This window comes from Lepisma saccharinum, chromosome 4 (genome assembly GCF_977018435.1).
Source record: "Lepisma saccharinum chromosome 4, izLepSacc3.1, whole genome shotgun sequence".
In the NCBI taxonomy this organism is placed as follows: Eukaryota; Metazoa; Arthropoda; class Insecta; order Zygentoma; family Lepismatidae; genus Lepisma; species Lepisma saccharinum.
In genome coordinates, this window is record NC_139232.1 from 99872580 (window position 1) to 99886521 (window position 13942).

General features: G+C 36.1%; 1 protein-coding gene across 1 annotated transcript in view; it reads left to right on the forward strand.

The window, feature by feature from the left end:
* AlaRS-m (alanine--tRNA ligase, mitochondrial) overlaps positions 1–2939 on the forward strand; it is a 38554-nt gene extending 35615 nt beyond the window's left edge. Inside the window, exon 10 of the mRNA XM_083120941.1 lies at positions 2612–2939. Within this exon, the coding sequence (XP_082977067.1) occupies positions 2612–2839 (228 nt within the window). The 3' untranslated portion in view covers positions 2840–2939. The remainder of the gene's footprint in view (positions 1–2611) is intronic.
* The last annotated feature ends 11003 nt before the right edge of the window (positions 2940–13942 follow it).

Sequence of the window (13942 nt, forward strand, 5' to 3'; positions counted from 1 at the left end):
GATCAAGCAAATATGGAAGGTGGGGTAAGCACTCAACTGTTAGGTCCTCGATGGTAGACAATGTGACATTGGCAGTGTGTGGTCTCGCATTGTCATGGAGCAAAAGCACACCAGTGGACACAAGACCATGTCGTCTCTGCAGAATGGCTGGTTACAGTTTTTCGTGTGAAAGGTTGGAGTAGGTGGTACTGTTTACATTATGACCTCTGGGCATATAATGTTCAAGAATTGGCCCCTTGTGGTCCCCAAACAAAGTTAACATGACCTTTCTGACACTCCATTGAGTACACACCTTCTTCGGTCTGGGAGACGAAGGTTGTCGCCATTACATTGTTGTCCTCTTACGTTCTGGTTCATACAAAATAACCCAACTTCCATCTCCTGTGACAATGTAATGAAGAAATGCCTCAGTCAGTTTCATAACGGCGCAAAAGCTCCATGCACACATCAGCACGTCTCTCCTTCATTTCCGGTGTCAAGCGTTTCGGAACCCACCTCGCACACATTTTCCTGAACCTCAGCATGTCATGACTGATATGGTGGGCTGATCCTACACTTATTTCCCATCTGGGAAGCAATTTCATGACATTAATACGCCGGTTCTCCCATATCAAGTCCTCCACTTGAGCAATGTTGCTTTCCGTGACTGCAGTGACAGAGCGACCTGGATGCGGAGAATCTTCAACATTGGTTATGCCCTGTTTGAACTTCTCAGCCCACTCGTACACTTGTGATCGACTCATACAGTTGTCACCGTACTGAACTGTCATGCGATGATGAATTTCTATCAGTTTCATGTCTTCCTCAACAAAAATCTCACGACACTTTGCTGCTCCAGCTTGGAGCACGCCTGTAAGGGTTCCACCATTTTGTGTAACTGTTTTCCAGCATCACGTGTGCGAGGCAGGTGTGCAAATAACAATTACGGTCGTCTTTTAGATTTTTATACTACTTTTCAAGTTATTCATTAAATGCACCTTGTACTTACATTCTAAGAAAACTCGAACTAATAGACAAAACTGCAAAAACTTGACAAATTAATTTCTACTGCCCGTTCATCTCAATGACTGTGCGCTGCGAGAAATGTGATTTACCTCCAACGAAAAAAGCTGACGAAATCAACTCTAGTTGCCATTGCTTCAGGCTTTCATAGTTTATTTAACAATGGGCAAAGCAACGGTGCTAGTCTGCGAGCTTTTATTAAAACCTCCGGACCCGACGACAATACAAAGTAGTAAACAAAGGGCTATTTAAAAATAAAACTTGAGATGAGAAGTAGATGTAATTGAATAATATTTAAAAAACTGTTCTCAAATAATTTTTAAGTGGCATTTCTTCCATAGTTTCATGCGTTCAATTCCAATTTCTTTGAGGGGGGATAAAAACAATCGTGGGAGGGATTAGAAACAAATTCTTCTGCGAGGGATAAAAAAAAAATTGTGAAAGGGGGATCCCTGACATCCTGTTAATTCACACACTGATGCTGAGAAAGTAATAGTAACAATATGAAATGAATGTAAAAAGAATAAGAACTTTCAATCCAATTTTTTTTTAAAAAAAAAGTAGAAATGAAATATAAAATACTGCTTTTAAACCTGCACTACATTCAATTTATTATTTAACATTTTAACCAGCACATTATGTTTTATTGCAACTGCCGACGTATTATGTGCGTCTCATTCTTATCGCAGACCCAGTGCAGTTGAAAGTCTACAAAACCAGTGGAATGAACCACACTTTGTTTTAAATCAGATACAAGATGGTGATCCATTGTCACTTGTAGTACTAAATAATGAGCGGTTTAAAGGAGATGTCGCAACAACACTACAAACAGTACACTCAAATAGTCACTCTCTCATCCAGTATGTAAAATAACATTCACCATACGTGCATGAGAAAGAGACCGAGATGCTATGATGCACATTATAGGAAAATGGCCAGTCCAAGTGGCATATACAGCCCGTTGCTTCAGTCTGGTGTGAAAGGTTGCATTTGTTTCTCAAAGTTCGTTTTCAGGTGGCATGTTTGGTGTCAAATCTCCCTAAAATATAATGGTCATTGAAAGTATTTATCATCACATGGCAATATCTTATTTTACATTACACAGTTGTGGCAAAAGTAGATAAGAGCATCATAGACAAATAATTAGCTTTTTTCATCTAGTGATCAAAATGTTCTATTCCAAAACCAAGAAATGGAATTTGGCTTGTTTAACCCATAGACACTGCCCTTTGTTTTCAATGGTACAGTGGGACCCCAATTATATGTTCTTGAATTTTACATTTTCCCTCACACATTTACTTTTATAGTCAATAGAGCAAAATGCTATAAAATTTTCGTGTTTCAAGCTTTTTCACCTTAGTCGCCTGAAAAATTTAAAATGAAGTGCCACCGTACCTCAAGGCTGACACTATTTTCAGGGCAAAATTTGAAAATATGTGCTCTAAATAATTTTGTCTCGGAAACTTACTAGAAGTAATATCTTATTTTGTTCAGTATACATTAGGCTATACTGTCACGTTAATTAAAGACACACATGTATTGGTCATTAGAAGTATATGGGATAAAATCCACCAAAATGCTTTGTTCTTAATTTATCTTGTCTTCACAGGAACTTGCTGATGCTTCCTTCAATGCAGAGCTATGGATGAAGCCTGTCCTAGAAGTATTCAGAGCCAAAGGTTCTGCACCAAGAGGACAGGACCCATCCCTCGTGTATAAGATGAAGGGAAAGAAAGTGGGTACAAATCTAGATGATTTAATGCAAGAAGCAACAAAACGTGCTGCAAATTTTGCAGAATGTGCATTGTTAAAAAAGAGTATTAGTGAAAACAGGTGATTCACATTTGCTTTTTAATGTGAAAATTGAAATTTGTAAGTACATGTACATTTTGTAAAAGTAGTCTATATTAAAAGTTGAATTAGATTTTTTTTTGTATTAATCTATCAATGTTTTTTTCTTTGTAGTGACTATTGATACAATTAGCATTAATTCTTGCATTCTACTTTTCTAATTAAAGAGGGGGGTAGGTGCTTTTTTTTTCACATCAATTTGAAAATGTATGTACCTTCTTGTCCCATAACCTATTCTATGTAGAATACACATTTGAAATTTCATATTTTTGATGAGTGATGTTCTGATTCACTGTAGATGCATACCTATATTTTGAAAAATATTTCTGCATTTTCATCTTTATATTGGTTCAACCTGTGTGATTATTACATGACGTAAATATACATGAATTACCATTCATCCTTCTAGAATATCAAGAGATGTGGATAGTGGATTTTTTCTGCTTTGAATTTTGGTCATACTCTACCAATCTTATTTGAAATTGGAAGGGGAAAAGTATCCATGTCTTTGTAAAAGTATTGACAAAAAGTATATTAAGTTTACCTTGTGTGAATGTTTTATTTAGCTAACACATGTACAGTCATTGTAGCATGATGTTTCTATTTAGGGCATACTGAAAGTCGTGATCAACATGTTACAAGGAGGAAGTAAATTGTACAAAAAAGAATCTAATATACCCCTGCTAAAGAACATAGCTTTATTAGTCTTCAACATCATCACCATCTAAATCAATATATTTTTGAAAATTCCTCTGTTGTAGAACTCCATTCGGGCACTTCTGAGTATTCTCCTAACGGCAAGTTACAATTCCTTGTTGGTATCATATCTGTTTCCCTGCATGTATTCTTTCAGAAAAGAAAACAAGTGAAAGTCAGAAGTTGCCAGATCTGGACTGTAGGGAGGGTGTCAAAGGAGTTCCCACCCAAATCTGGCAACTTCATTCCTCGTTAGCTGTGCTGTGTGCGGCTTGGCATTGTCGTGTTGGAGGATACCCTCTCCCTGCCAGGATGTTTTTCACGAATAGCACAACGAAGTTTTCTCAAAGTGTGCACATAGTGAGCAGCATTAATTGTTTCCCCAGGAGTGAGAAAGTCCACGAGAAGAACACCCTCCGAATTCCAGAAGACAGTTTCCATCACTTTGGCAGCTGATGACATTGTCTTCGGTTTCTTCTTTCTTGGTGATGCTTGATGTCGCCACTCCAGGCTTTGACGTTTACTCTCGGACTCGTAGAGGTGGAAAATGGTTTCATCTCCAGTAACCAAACACCTGATCACCCCACTTTCAAGTGTACATACGTTGTCATAATAGATGGCTCTAACTGTCTTATGCAGCACTTCGCTCTACGTGAACATTTACGTCTGAAATAAAAAGTTGATCAAGACTTTCAGTATGCACCAAGTATGTATCAGTCCAACATGATAATTGTCCGAAACCACCCACTGTTCTATGCAGATCCTAGATTATATTGGGTTGTTTTTCCATGAATGAAAGCATATTGTTTGAGCAGGTAGTTAAAAATGTAATGGCAACAGAGGATGTTGCTTCTGTTGATCTGCTACAGCTGAGAGGTTAAGGTTGTACTAGAGCTTGGGTCTGTCTTCTACAAAAATGCAAAATATGCAATTTCAAGAACCTGGCTGATATTCTCAATTATAAAAAGTAGATTTATTCTAGTCCATTCTGAAGAATTCATGTGTGGCTGGGATTCAAACTAAGAACCCTCAGCAATTGGATGTCTGGGTGGTAAAATGGTGGTGATCCAAGCAGATAACATTCAGTTTGTGGACCAATGCATACAAATGACACGCTACATACAACTTGTGACCTTATTTGTTAGGCAAACAAACATTAACATAAGATAAGCTTTGGTATTTTACAAATGCAGCACTGACATATTATACTTTCACATCAAGAAATGTGGACTTTCTTCAAATTACAATTGTGATTTTTTGTGCTATTTCCAAGTACAGTCAACTCTCGATTCAACGACCTTTCACAGTTCCCGGGAAAAGGGTCGTTATTTCGAAGGGGTCGTTATTGGAATTTGCCCCAATTTTCTGCTTAAACGGAGCTCAAACGGACACAAAGATGCATAGGAGATGGTAACAATTTATCCTGGTAGTTATACAACCTGTTATGCACAGGATGCGTGTTGTGAGAAGGAAAATAGAACATGAAAACGTTTTCACAAAAAATAATGTTACTTTCTTTCAATTGTGCACAGTCGTTGCTTTTCCAGAAAATTCTTAAAATTATAGTTCATGAGAAAGCCATTTGCACCGAGACCTATGGAAAGGAAAACAATCTCTCGCTTATTGCAAGCGAAACTCGAAGAATCTTGACACCAGTTACGCTGGCGCCAGCAAAAGTCGGGAGATAATCGGGCAGAATGAATGTTGGATTTTACACGTGTCTAGTGGAGCATTGTCTGTTACAAGATTAACTGGTAAGATTAGATCTCTCGGGAGAAACAACACAACCTTTATAGGCACCAGACAAAAAAAAAAAGGCGGGGCTGTAATTTTCGTTCTGGTTCGGCCGTGTGTGTAAAATACATCGCAAAAAAAAAAAAAAACACGTTTTCTTTGCTTCAACCAACTTCATTCTTCCTCCCCCCTTCCCCATTCAAGAGAGCAGTCCAAACTGCTTCCTTGACTTGCATTGTAATCCAGTGTGAAAAAGGAAACGTGCAACTTGCGATCTGTCTTCACCCAATGTGTATTCTAGGACACGTCATTAAACAGCGTCCCAGTCGAAAGTCATTTAGGTTTGGAATTGAATTTCACTTTAAACTGTATATTTAGTCCCGATTAACCCATCAGCATAAAATGAACAAGCTTTATGAAACTGCGCACTTTTACATACCAAAATGGTAGATCGTTATTTACTCTCATGTTAATCGATGATTTAATGTTGGATTTAGGAGTATTCCCGATGTCAAACACCCACTCCTCCAAAAGTTTTCCCCTTGAATAATGTCTTTTTAATCGATCTCAGCGACCATTCCTACATTGAGCACTTTTTTTTTCTTCACATGAATGGTTCTGAAGAAAAGCGGATGTGAATTAAATTTACAGTTTTGCTTATCAGAAGGCGCAGAACATGAAGTTGTTTTAACTCTTGTTTTCCTTTCTGGAGATCGAATTTCGTTATCGTCAAATGAAAACAGCCAAAAAGTATACACGGAAAGAGCGCCGAGTCCGCCTAAAAATGGAAATTACGCCGCGCATGCGCACTTCATCCCCCGAGGTCTGCGACACTAGCGACGTCGCACCTTAGGTACAGTGAACTAACATGCGCTCTACTGTTAACAAATGAATGCAGCATCGCGTGAGTGTATTCGAATTTGAAATAACGATTGTCCGGTTGGTTCGGTCTGGTTTCGTTGAGTGTAGGCTGACTGCTACCGTTGACGTCGAACTAGAGTATAATAGTTCGTTCGAGTTCGGGTTAATGTTGTCAAAAATTGAAACTATGAACATAGATAATTATTTGAAGCAGTTTGTAATGATGTTTGACCGAATATGCTGGAAAAAAGCGATGGATATACATACTATATAAGAGAGAGGTACGTATTTGTGTGTGTAGTTGCTTACTTCACGTGTATTTTAGTTCCTATGTAACAACAAATTAAGCAAATATATGAAATGGGGATATATATACTTTCATGGGTGTAAAATAAAATGATGCTATGCTTTGGTGTGTGCACAGACAAGAGACGAAATTTATCATTGAAAGAAATGGGAAACCAAATAAACATTACAGCGCACACGTGCTATTTAGATAGATGATAAATTGACCACATATTTATACTAAAATTAAAAGTGCTGGTATTATTTTGAATCTTTCTATATCTTTAATTTTTGTTTTGCCTTTATTGCCCAAATTATTATTTTTTTAAAGTTCAAACTTGTGAAAGAGTGGTTTGATGGTCATCCACTAAATACATAGAGATATAAAATGTTATTTAATTTATATTATAGTATAGACTGTGATTGTAAATGTATTTGGTACTACTTTACTATACCTGAGACACCTGGGAATCATTTCTTTCGCACTTTTTTACATTGCTAACGTACTATTCTGCATTCCGGAACACTTATTTAGGTGACATAATTGAATTTGTTAGGAAAGTAATGTATATTTCTTACATTTACGAGTACTTACTGTTCTTGTTTATTTCCACACACAACATGGCGATAGCTTACCGTTGATCGTTCCTTGAGCCAGAAAAACCATTGACGTTAGCCCAAAAATTCACGATAGCCCCACAAACCATCACGGGGACGAGGTATGCCTACTAGGTTAGGTTAGGCCTGTTAGGTTTGGTTCCATTAGCACTCCTTTCGTTCAATTTAGGATATACGGACAATACGAGAGCGTATTGTGCTCTCATGCAGGAAGCAAATGGCGGCAGCAGCAATAGCGCGTCGGAAATAGATTTTCGTACAAAACCACATGCATTCGCATTAAAATGAATCAGAATTACATTCCCGAACATCAACAACGCTACAGAAAATGATTTGCGTAAATACTTTCTCCTGTAAATTTGAAGAAATCTGTCTCAGGTATAGTAAAGTGTTACCATGTATTTTTCTTTTTATAAAAATACTAAAATTTCGTTTTTTTTTATTACAGATATTCACAGGTGCCGAATGGAATGGAAAGTCTGGACTGCAAGGACACATTTCGCTTTATGTGTGAAAAGAATACCCTGCCTGTTTTCTGCAACAATAATACTGAAAAAATGTTTCAGTGTGGTCGATTTTTGTTATCTTGTTAGTGAATCTCCATTGAGGTGAAAGGGGTCAATTCTGTTTCTACGTACCGTACAGTGTTAGTGAATGAAGAAATTTTTATATAAAGATGATATATGATTTCATTGAAGATTGTGTTTCCAGACAGTGTAGTGTTAGTAGTAATAGTATGTACATCAAAAGGGAGTGAAGACAATAGCATACTTTTTATGGTGGTTATGTGAATCTACACAAATGCAGGGAGCATGGTGATGATCTGTTTTGATTAGTGTTTATTTGTGGCTGCTTTGTGGTTTCATGTAGTGTGCTAAGATATGTGGTTCTAGTGTATAAATGGATGGAATAATGAATTCTAAGAGAGTAATTCTATTTGGTTTGTTCTTTTTCCTTACTAAGGTGTTGGCATTAAACAGGAGAATATATTGAGGTGGAAATAACACAGGAAATATATTTAAAAGCACAACCATATATTATAATGGAGGGACTTGCTTCATCGCTGTGAAGCTAGCTTTCGGGCTATTTTCACCAGGTTTTAAAACTCTGCATGTGTATGATCTATGACCTGGCTTGGTCTTTTACATGGATATAATTGTTGATGTGAATCAAACTTACGTTAGTGTGCATTTATATTCATGGAGTTTGAAAAAATACCACCAGGTATTCTGATATGGACTGCTGCTGCTATGTCAGTGAATGCTAATGTTGTTAGGTTAGGCAGCTCAGGGTCTCACTGCAGAACATGGGCTGCTTTTTGCCTCTAAATAGACTAACAAAATTACATACCTTCTACTTCCATTTTCCTGTGTTACTTTTCCGTTTACTAGTATATTATTGCACGTAAAAAATGTTTTTCCTGCTGCTAAAAGCAATGCATTTCTCCATTCGTTTGCGTCCATATTGTTTACGCACAGTTGCTGTCATTTGTTTTGTTTTTCCTGCTACTAAAATATTGCATTTCTCTTATTCGTTCGTGTCCATATTGTTTACGCAGTTACTTTATTTCGACGAGGAATGCCTACAAGGTTAGGTCTGTTAGGTTAGGTTCCAATAGCATAAACACAATGAAAAATGTTTTTCCTGCTACTAAAATAATGCATTTCTTTATTCGTTCGTGTCCATATTGTTTACGCACAGCTACTTTATTTATTTCGACGAGGAATGCCTACAAGGTTAGGTTAGCCCTGTTAGGTTCGGTTCCAATAGCATAAACACAATGAAAAATGTTTTTCCTGCTACTGAAATAATGCATTTCTCTATAGGTTCGTGTCCATATTGTTTACGCAGTTACTTTATTTCGACAAGGAATGCCTACAAGGTTAGGTCTGTTAGGTTAGGTTCCAATAGCATAAACACAATGACAAATGTTTTTCCTCCTACTAAAATAATGCATTTCTCTATTCGTTCGCGTCCATATTGTTTACGAACAGCTACTTTAATTATTTCGACGAGGAATGCCTACAAGGTTAGGTTCGGTTCCAATAGCATAAACACAATGAAAAATATTTTTCCTGCTACTAAAATAATGCATTTCTCTATTCGTTCGTGTCCATATTGTTTACGCAGTTACTTTATTTCGACAAGGAATGCCTACAAGGTTAGGTCTGTTAGGTTAGGTTCCAATAGCATAAACACAATGACAAATGTTTTTCCTCCTACTAAAATAATGCATTTCTCTATTCGTTCGCGTCCATATTGTTTACGAACAGCTACTTTAATTATTTCGACGAGGAATGCCTACAAGGTTAGGTTCGGTTCCAATAGCATAAACACAATGAAAAATATTTTTCCTGCTACTAAAATAATGCATTTCTCTATTCGTTCGTGTCCATATTGTTTACGCAGTTACTTTATTTCGACAAGGAATGCCTACAAGGTTAGGTCTGTTAGGTTAGGTTCCAATAGCATAAACACAATGACAAATGTTTTTCCTCCTACTAAAATAATGCATTTCTCTATTCGTTCGCGTCCATATTGTTTACGAACAGCTACTTTAATTATTTCGACGAGGAATGCCTACAAGGTTAGGTTCGGTTCCAATAGCATAAACACAATGAAAAATATTTTTCCTGCTACTAAAATAATGCATTTCTCTATTCGTTCGTGTCCATATTGTTTACGCAGTTACTTTATTTCGACAAGGAATGCCTACAAGGTTAGGTCTGTTAGGTTAGGTTCCAATAGCATAAACACAATGAAAAATATTTTTCCTGCTACTAAAATAATGCATTTCTCTATTCGTTCGTGTTCATATTGTTTACGCAGTTACTTTATTTCGACGAGGAATGCCTACAAGGTTAGGTTCCAATAGCATAAACACAATGAAAAATGTTTTTCCTGCTACTAAAATAATGCATTTCTCTATTCGTTCGCTTCCATATTGTTTACGTGCAGCTACTTTAATTATTTCGATGAGGAATGCCTACAAGGTAAGGTTAGGTTAGGTTCCAATAGCATAAACACAATGAAAAATGTTTTTCCTGCTACTAAAATAATGCATTTCTCTATTCGTTCGCGTCCATATTGTTTACGCGCAGCTACTTTAATTATTTCCATGAGGAATGCCTACAAGGTAAGGTTAGGTTAGACCTGTTAGGTTGGGTTCCAATAGCATAAACACAATGAAAAATGTTTTTCCTGCTACTAAAATAATGCATTTCTCCATTCGTTTGCGTCCATATTGTTTACGCAGAGCTACTTTAATTATTTCGATGAGGAATGCCTACAAGGTTAGGTTTCATTAGTATAAATACAATGACAAATTATTATTCAGGCTAAGAGAACTAAACCTAGCTACCTAACAACGTAGGAATTTTTTGCTTTCACACCACAATGTCACTTTTCCTTCCAAGAGCACCCAACCTGCATGGGTATTTCTAGTTTTTTTCAAAGAAATAAAATTTTCCGTACCTTCAAACTTACTTTTCCCATTTACTAACTAGAAAATATTACCAAAAAATTATGAACCACATTCCTCCTAAGCAGCCCATATTCTGCAGTCTTACCCAGCTCAGGTTTATGGCTGTTAGCATTAAAATTTCTTCCATAAATACTTTCAATACCTGATTGTGTAATTTCTGATCTTCAACACCTGGTGAAAATAGCCCTACATGCTCGCCTTGGTGGTGGAAATAATTCTCCATATTGAATATTGAAGACTTTTTTTTTAGCAGTATAGTTCACATGTTGTGGTGAAGACACTTCTGACTTTACCAAGATATTCCATAGAAAACTTATATTTGGGGGTGTGGGTGAAAACTAACTAAAACAGCTTCAGGGTAAGTGCCTCCATGTGTTTCAGCAAGTTTTAACATGAGTGGCACATAATGCAAAGTGCACATCCAAGAGCTATTGTGAAAAGTGCGTTCCAGTGTCTACTTATATTTATTTGGATTTTTCCATATTCTTAACCACCAATTTGCTACAACAGGTAGTTGCATGTAAGATTTTTTTCTTAAAAAAATAGGAGCCAACGATTAAGTATTTCCGAGAGGTGTTCCTTCTCGCAGATGGCGATACCAACCTTGTGTTATGACGTCAGACGTGATATGCCTACGTTGTTAAGTTTGGTTCTCTTAGCATAAATACACTGCAAATGTATTATTTATGCTCAGAGAGCTAATACTAATAAGCCTAACCTAACAATTTATGCATTTAGCCTAACAATGAAACGATCCCGCAGTGACTTCAGAACGCAAGCTTGGTATCATTAAAAACTTACTGAAATGTAAGTAAAAGAAATAGAACCATTACAGAATGTCCTGGAAATAATTGTTAAAATGTGGAAATAAGTTTTAATAAAGTGAGCAGGGGACCTTCCGTGAGTTGGCATTTTGATGGTGGTGTCATCAGATTTGAACCTACATGTACTTCACATGTGGCCTCTTTTTTACTCTGAATTTACATGATTTTTAGTGAATTACACTTGTTTCACTTAATGAAAGGAGAGGAAGGAATGATTGCTTTTATTTAGGTATTATATAGACACTCATTACCATGGTATAATCTAAAAAAAATCATTTTTGCATTAAAAAATCTAGTGATTTTTTTTGTTACACAAAAGAATTGTTACACCTTTCACTTGTTTAATGAATATACAAAGTAACACAATATGGGGACATAATACAGTAAGTACACTGTTCATGTAATGCAAATAAGATAACAAAATCATTATTTGTGTAGTCTCTGCAATGCATATGTTCAAGTAGAATACGTGCATACATTTCGTAAGAATTAGCAGAATCTTACTGAGGAATATGTAACATTCGATACGTTTTCATAGCTATTTATTTAATTTCTTATGTTCATTTATGTAATGAAGGGGCCACCAAAGTAAAATTTTTTAAAAACAAAGGGAGCCTCCTCCTTGTGGGCAAATATAGGTTAGCCTGTAAATGAAAATGGCCAGTCTATGTATTTGGACTGCTTCACATCTTTATTGTTGCATGATAGTGGTGAAGTCAGTTTCTGCATTATTTATTCTTGGGCACATACTCCTTTGATGATTTTTTTTTCATTGAACAGTAGAAACACCCGTAAGCGAACTGAATTGATGGTTTGTGTGTTTTTAATTCCACTTATGCTAATCAGGACTGAAACTACAGTTTAGTAGGATCTGAACCACTGCTTCAACCAGGTATTGAAGTCAGGTCTAATGCACAGGTTTGGCCTTGATTACACTTTTAGATTGTGAGGATGGGAGAGAGATTTAGCACCAGGTATGTTTTTAAGATGTATGAAAAATTCATGCATTCTTTACCTGCGCTACTCCTGCATGCATATCGTAGTCAACCATCGGTTTTTGTGTGTGTTGTTAGAAAGAGAGCACCCAGTGTTGCTGCATCTCCTCTTCCCTCCCGACCAGCAGCAGACATGATTAACTAACATTCAGTATGTTCCAAACAATGTTTGTTAACTACGAAAACATTTTCAAAATACAAAATAAGGAGGATTTTTTACGTAAAAGTCGGTAAGTAGGGATGTTTTAAAAATACATTTGATTCATAATGACACTATGAAGTTGATAAGTAACTATCTAAATTATGATTAAAGCTCAAATTAATTATCCAGAGTACTAGATTTTCTTCATATAGGATGAGTAGCAGGCTAAAAATTTCCATTTCTTGTTACCAAAAATGGACATTTTGCCAGTGCAATTTTCAGTGTCTTGAAGATATTGTGCATGCATACTATTATTACTTTAAAAATATTTACAAGTGTGAAGAAACAACCTTTTTTCCCCCTGCATACACCAGGCTACTTCAAGATTTTCATGCGTACTGCCAATGAGGCCGATGGAACAGTTGGTTGCAGGTCTCATTGCATTTTACTTTCAGCGAAGATAATACCTCAGAATAAAAATAATGAGGTTTCATAAGTACTAACGAAACTTTAGCAAGCCAGAAGCAACTCTCAGGCTGCATTTTGGACAATCCTCCTATGTACTGAATAGTTGTCATTCATATGTTTTATTTGTTTATTTACTTGTGCTTTTCTACTGTTAAACAAATAAATAAGGAAATACTGGTTTTAGTTTGTAGGAACGATAGGAGAGCATGGTTTCATGCACTAATTGTGCTTTTTCCCCACTCTCAAGATCATTCTCGACTTTGAATTTATATAGGTTTACAATTTTATTGCAGCTGCATGAAGTGCCCGAGATTGTGCCTAAAATTATGAAAAGACAATTTTTCGAGGAGCAACAAAAAAAATACATAATAAAACTGATCTCATGGGTACAAATTAATTTACTCATATAGTGATAACTAGGGCTAGGATTTTTATGACCTAAAAATCACCAAAATATAAAAAAATGCTCTTATGACCCAAAATTTTACAAAATATGCCCTTATAACTGGACTGTTTCAAACATCAACATCTAAATGCAGAGATATTTGCACATATGTACTATTTTTAGTTCACTTTATGGGCCCTGAGTTGCAATACACAATGAATACTTTCTCTAAATTTTCAAAGAAAAATGCAAAAGATCTTACTACAGTGGAAAAAAAACTCGAGTGAAAATGGGAGTAAGAGCGAATCAACTTAAAAAATGACTATATTTGTTGAAAATGTAAAAATATGCTGAATATGACCGAAATTTCATCAAAATATGCTTATCACGTAGAAATGGCCAAATATGCCCTTAAAAAGCACCTTAATTTAATTAGTTTCTTCATAATATGAATGTCTACATGTTTAGGAAACATATCACACTTACCCTAAAAAAATATGCTGTCATGAAAATGATCCTAGCCCTAGTGATAACTATTATCAAAATAATCAAAATAGATAAATATATCCTTCTTAAAGTATAGACAATTAATTGATT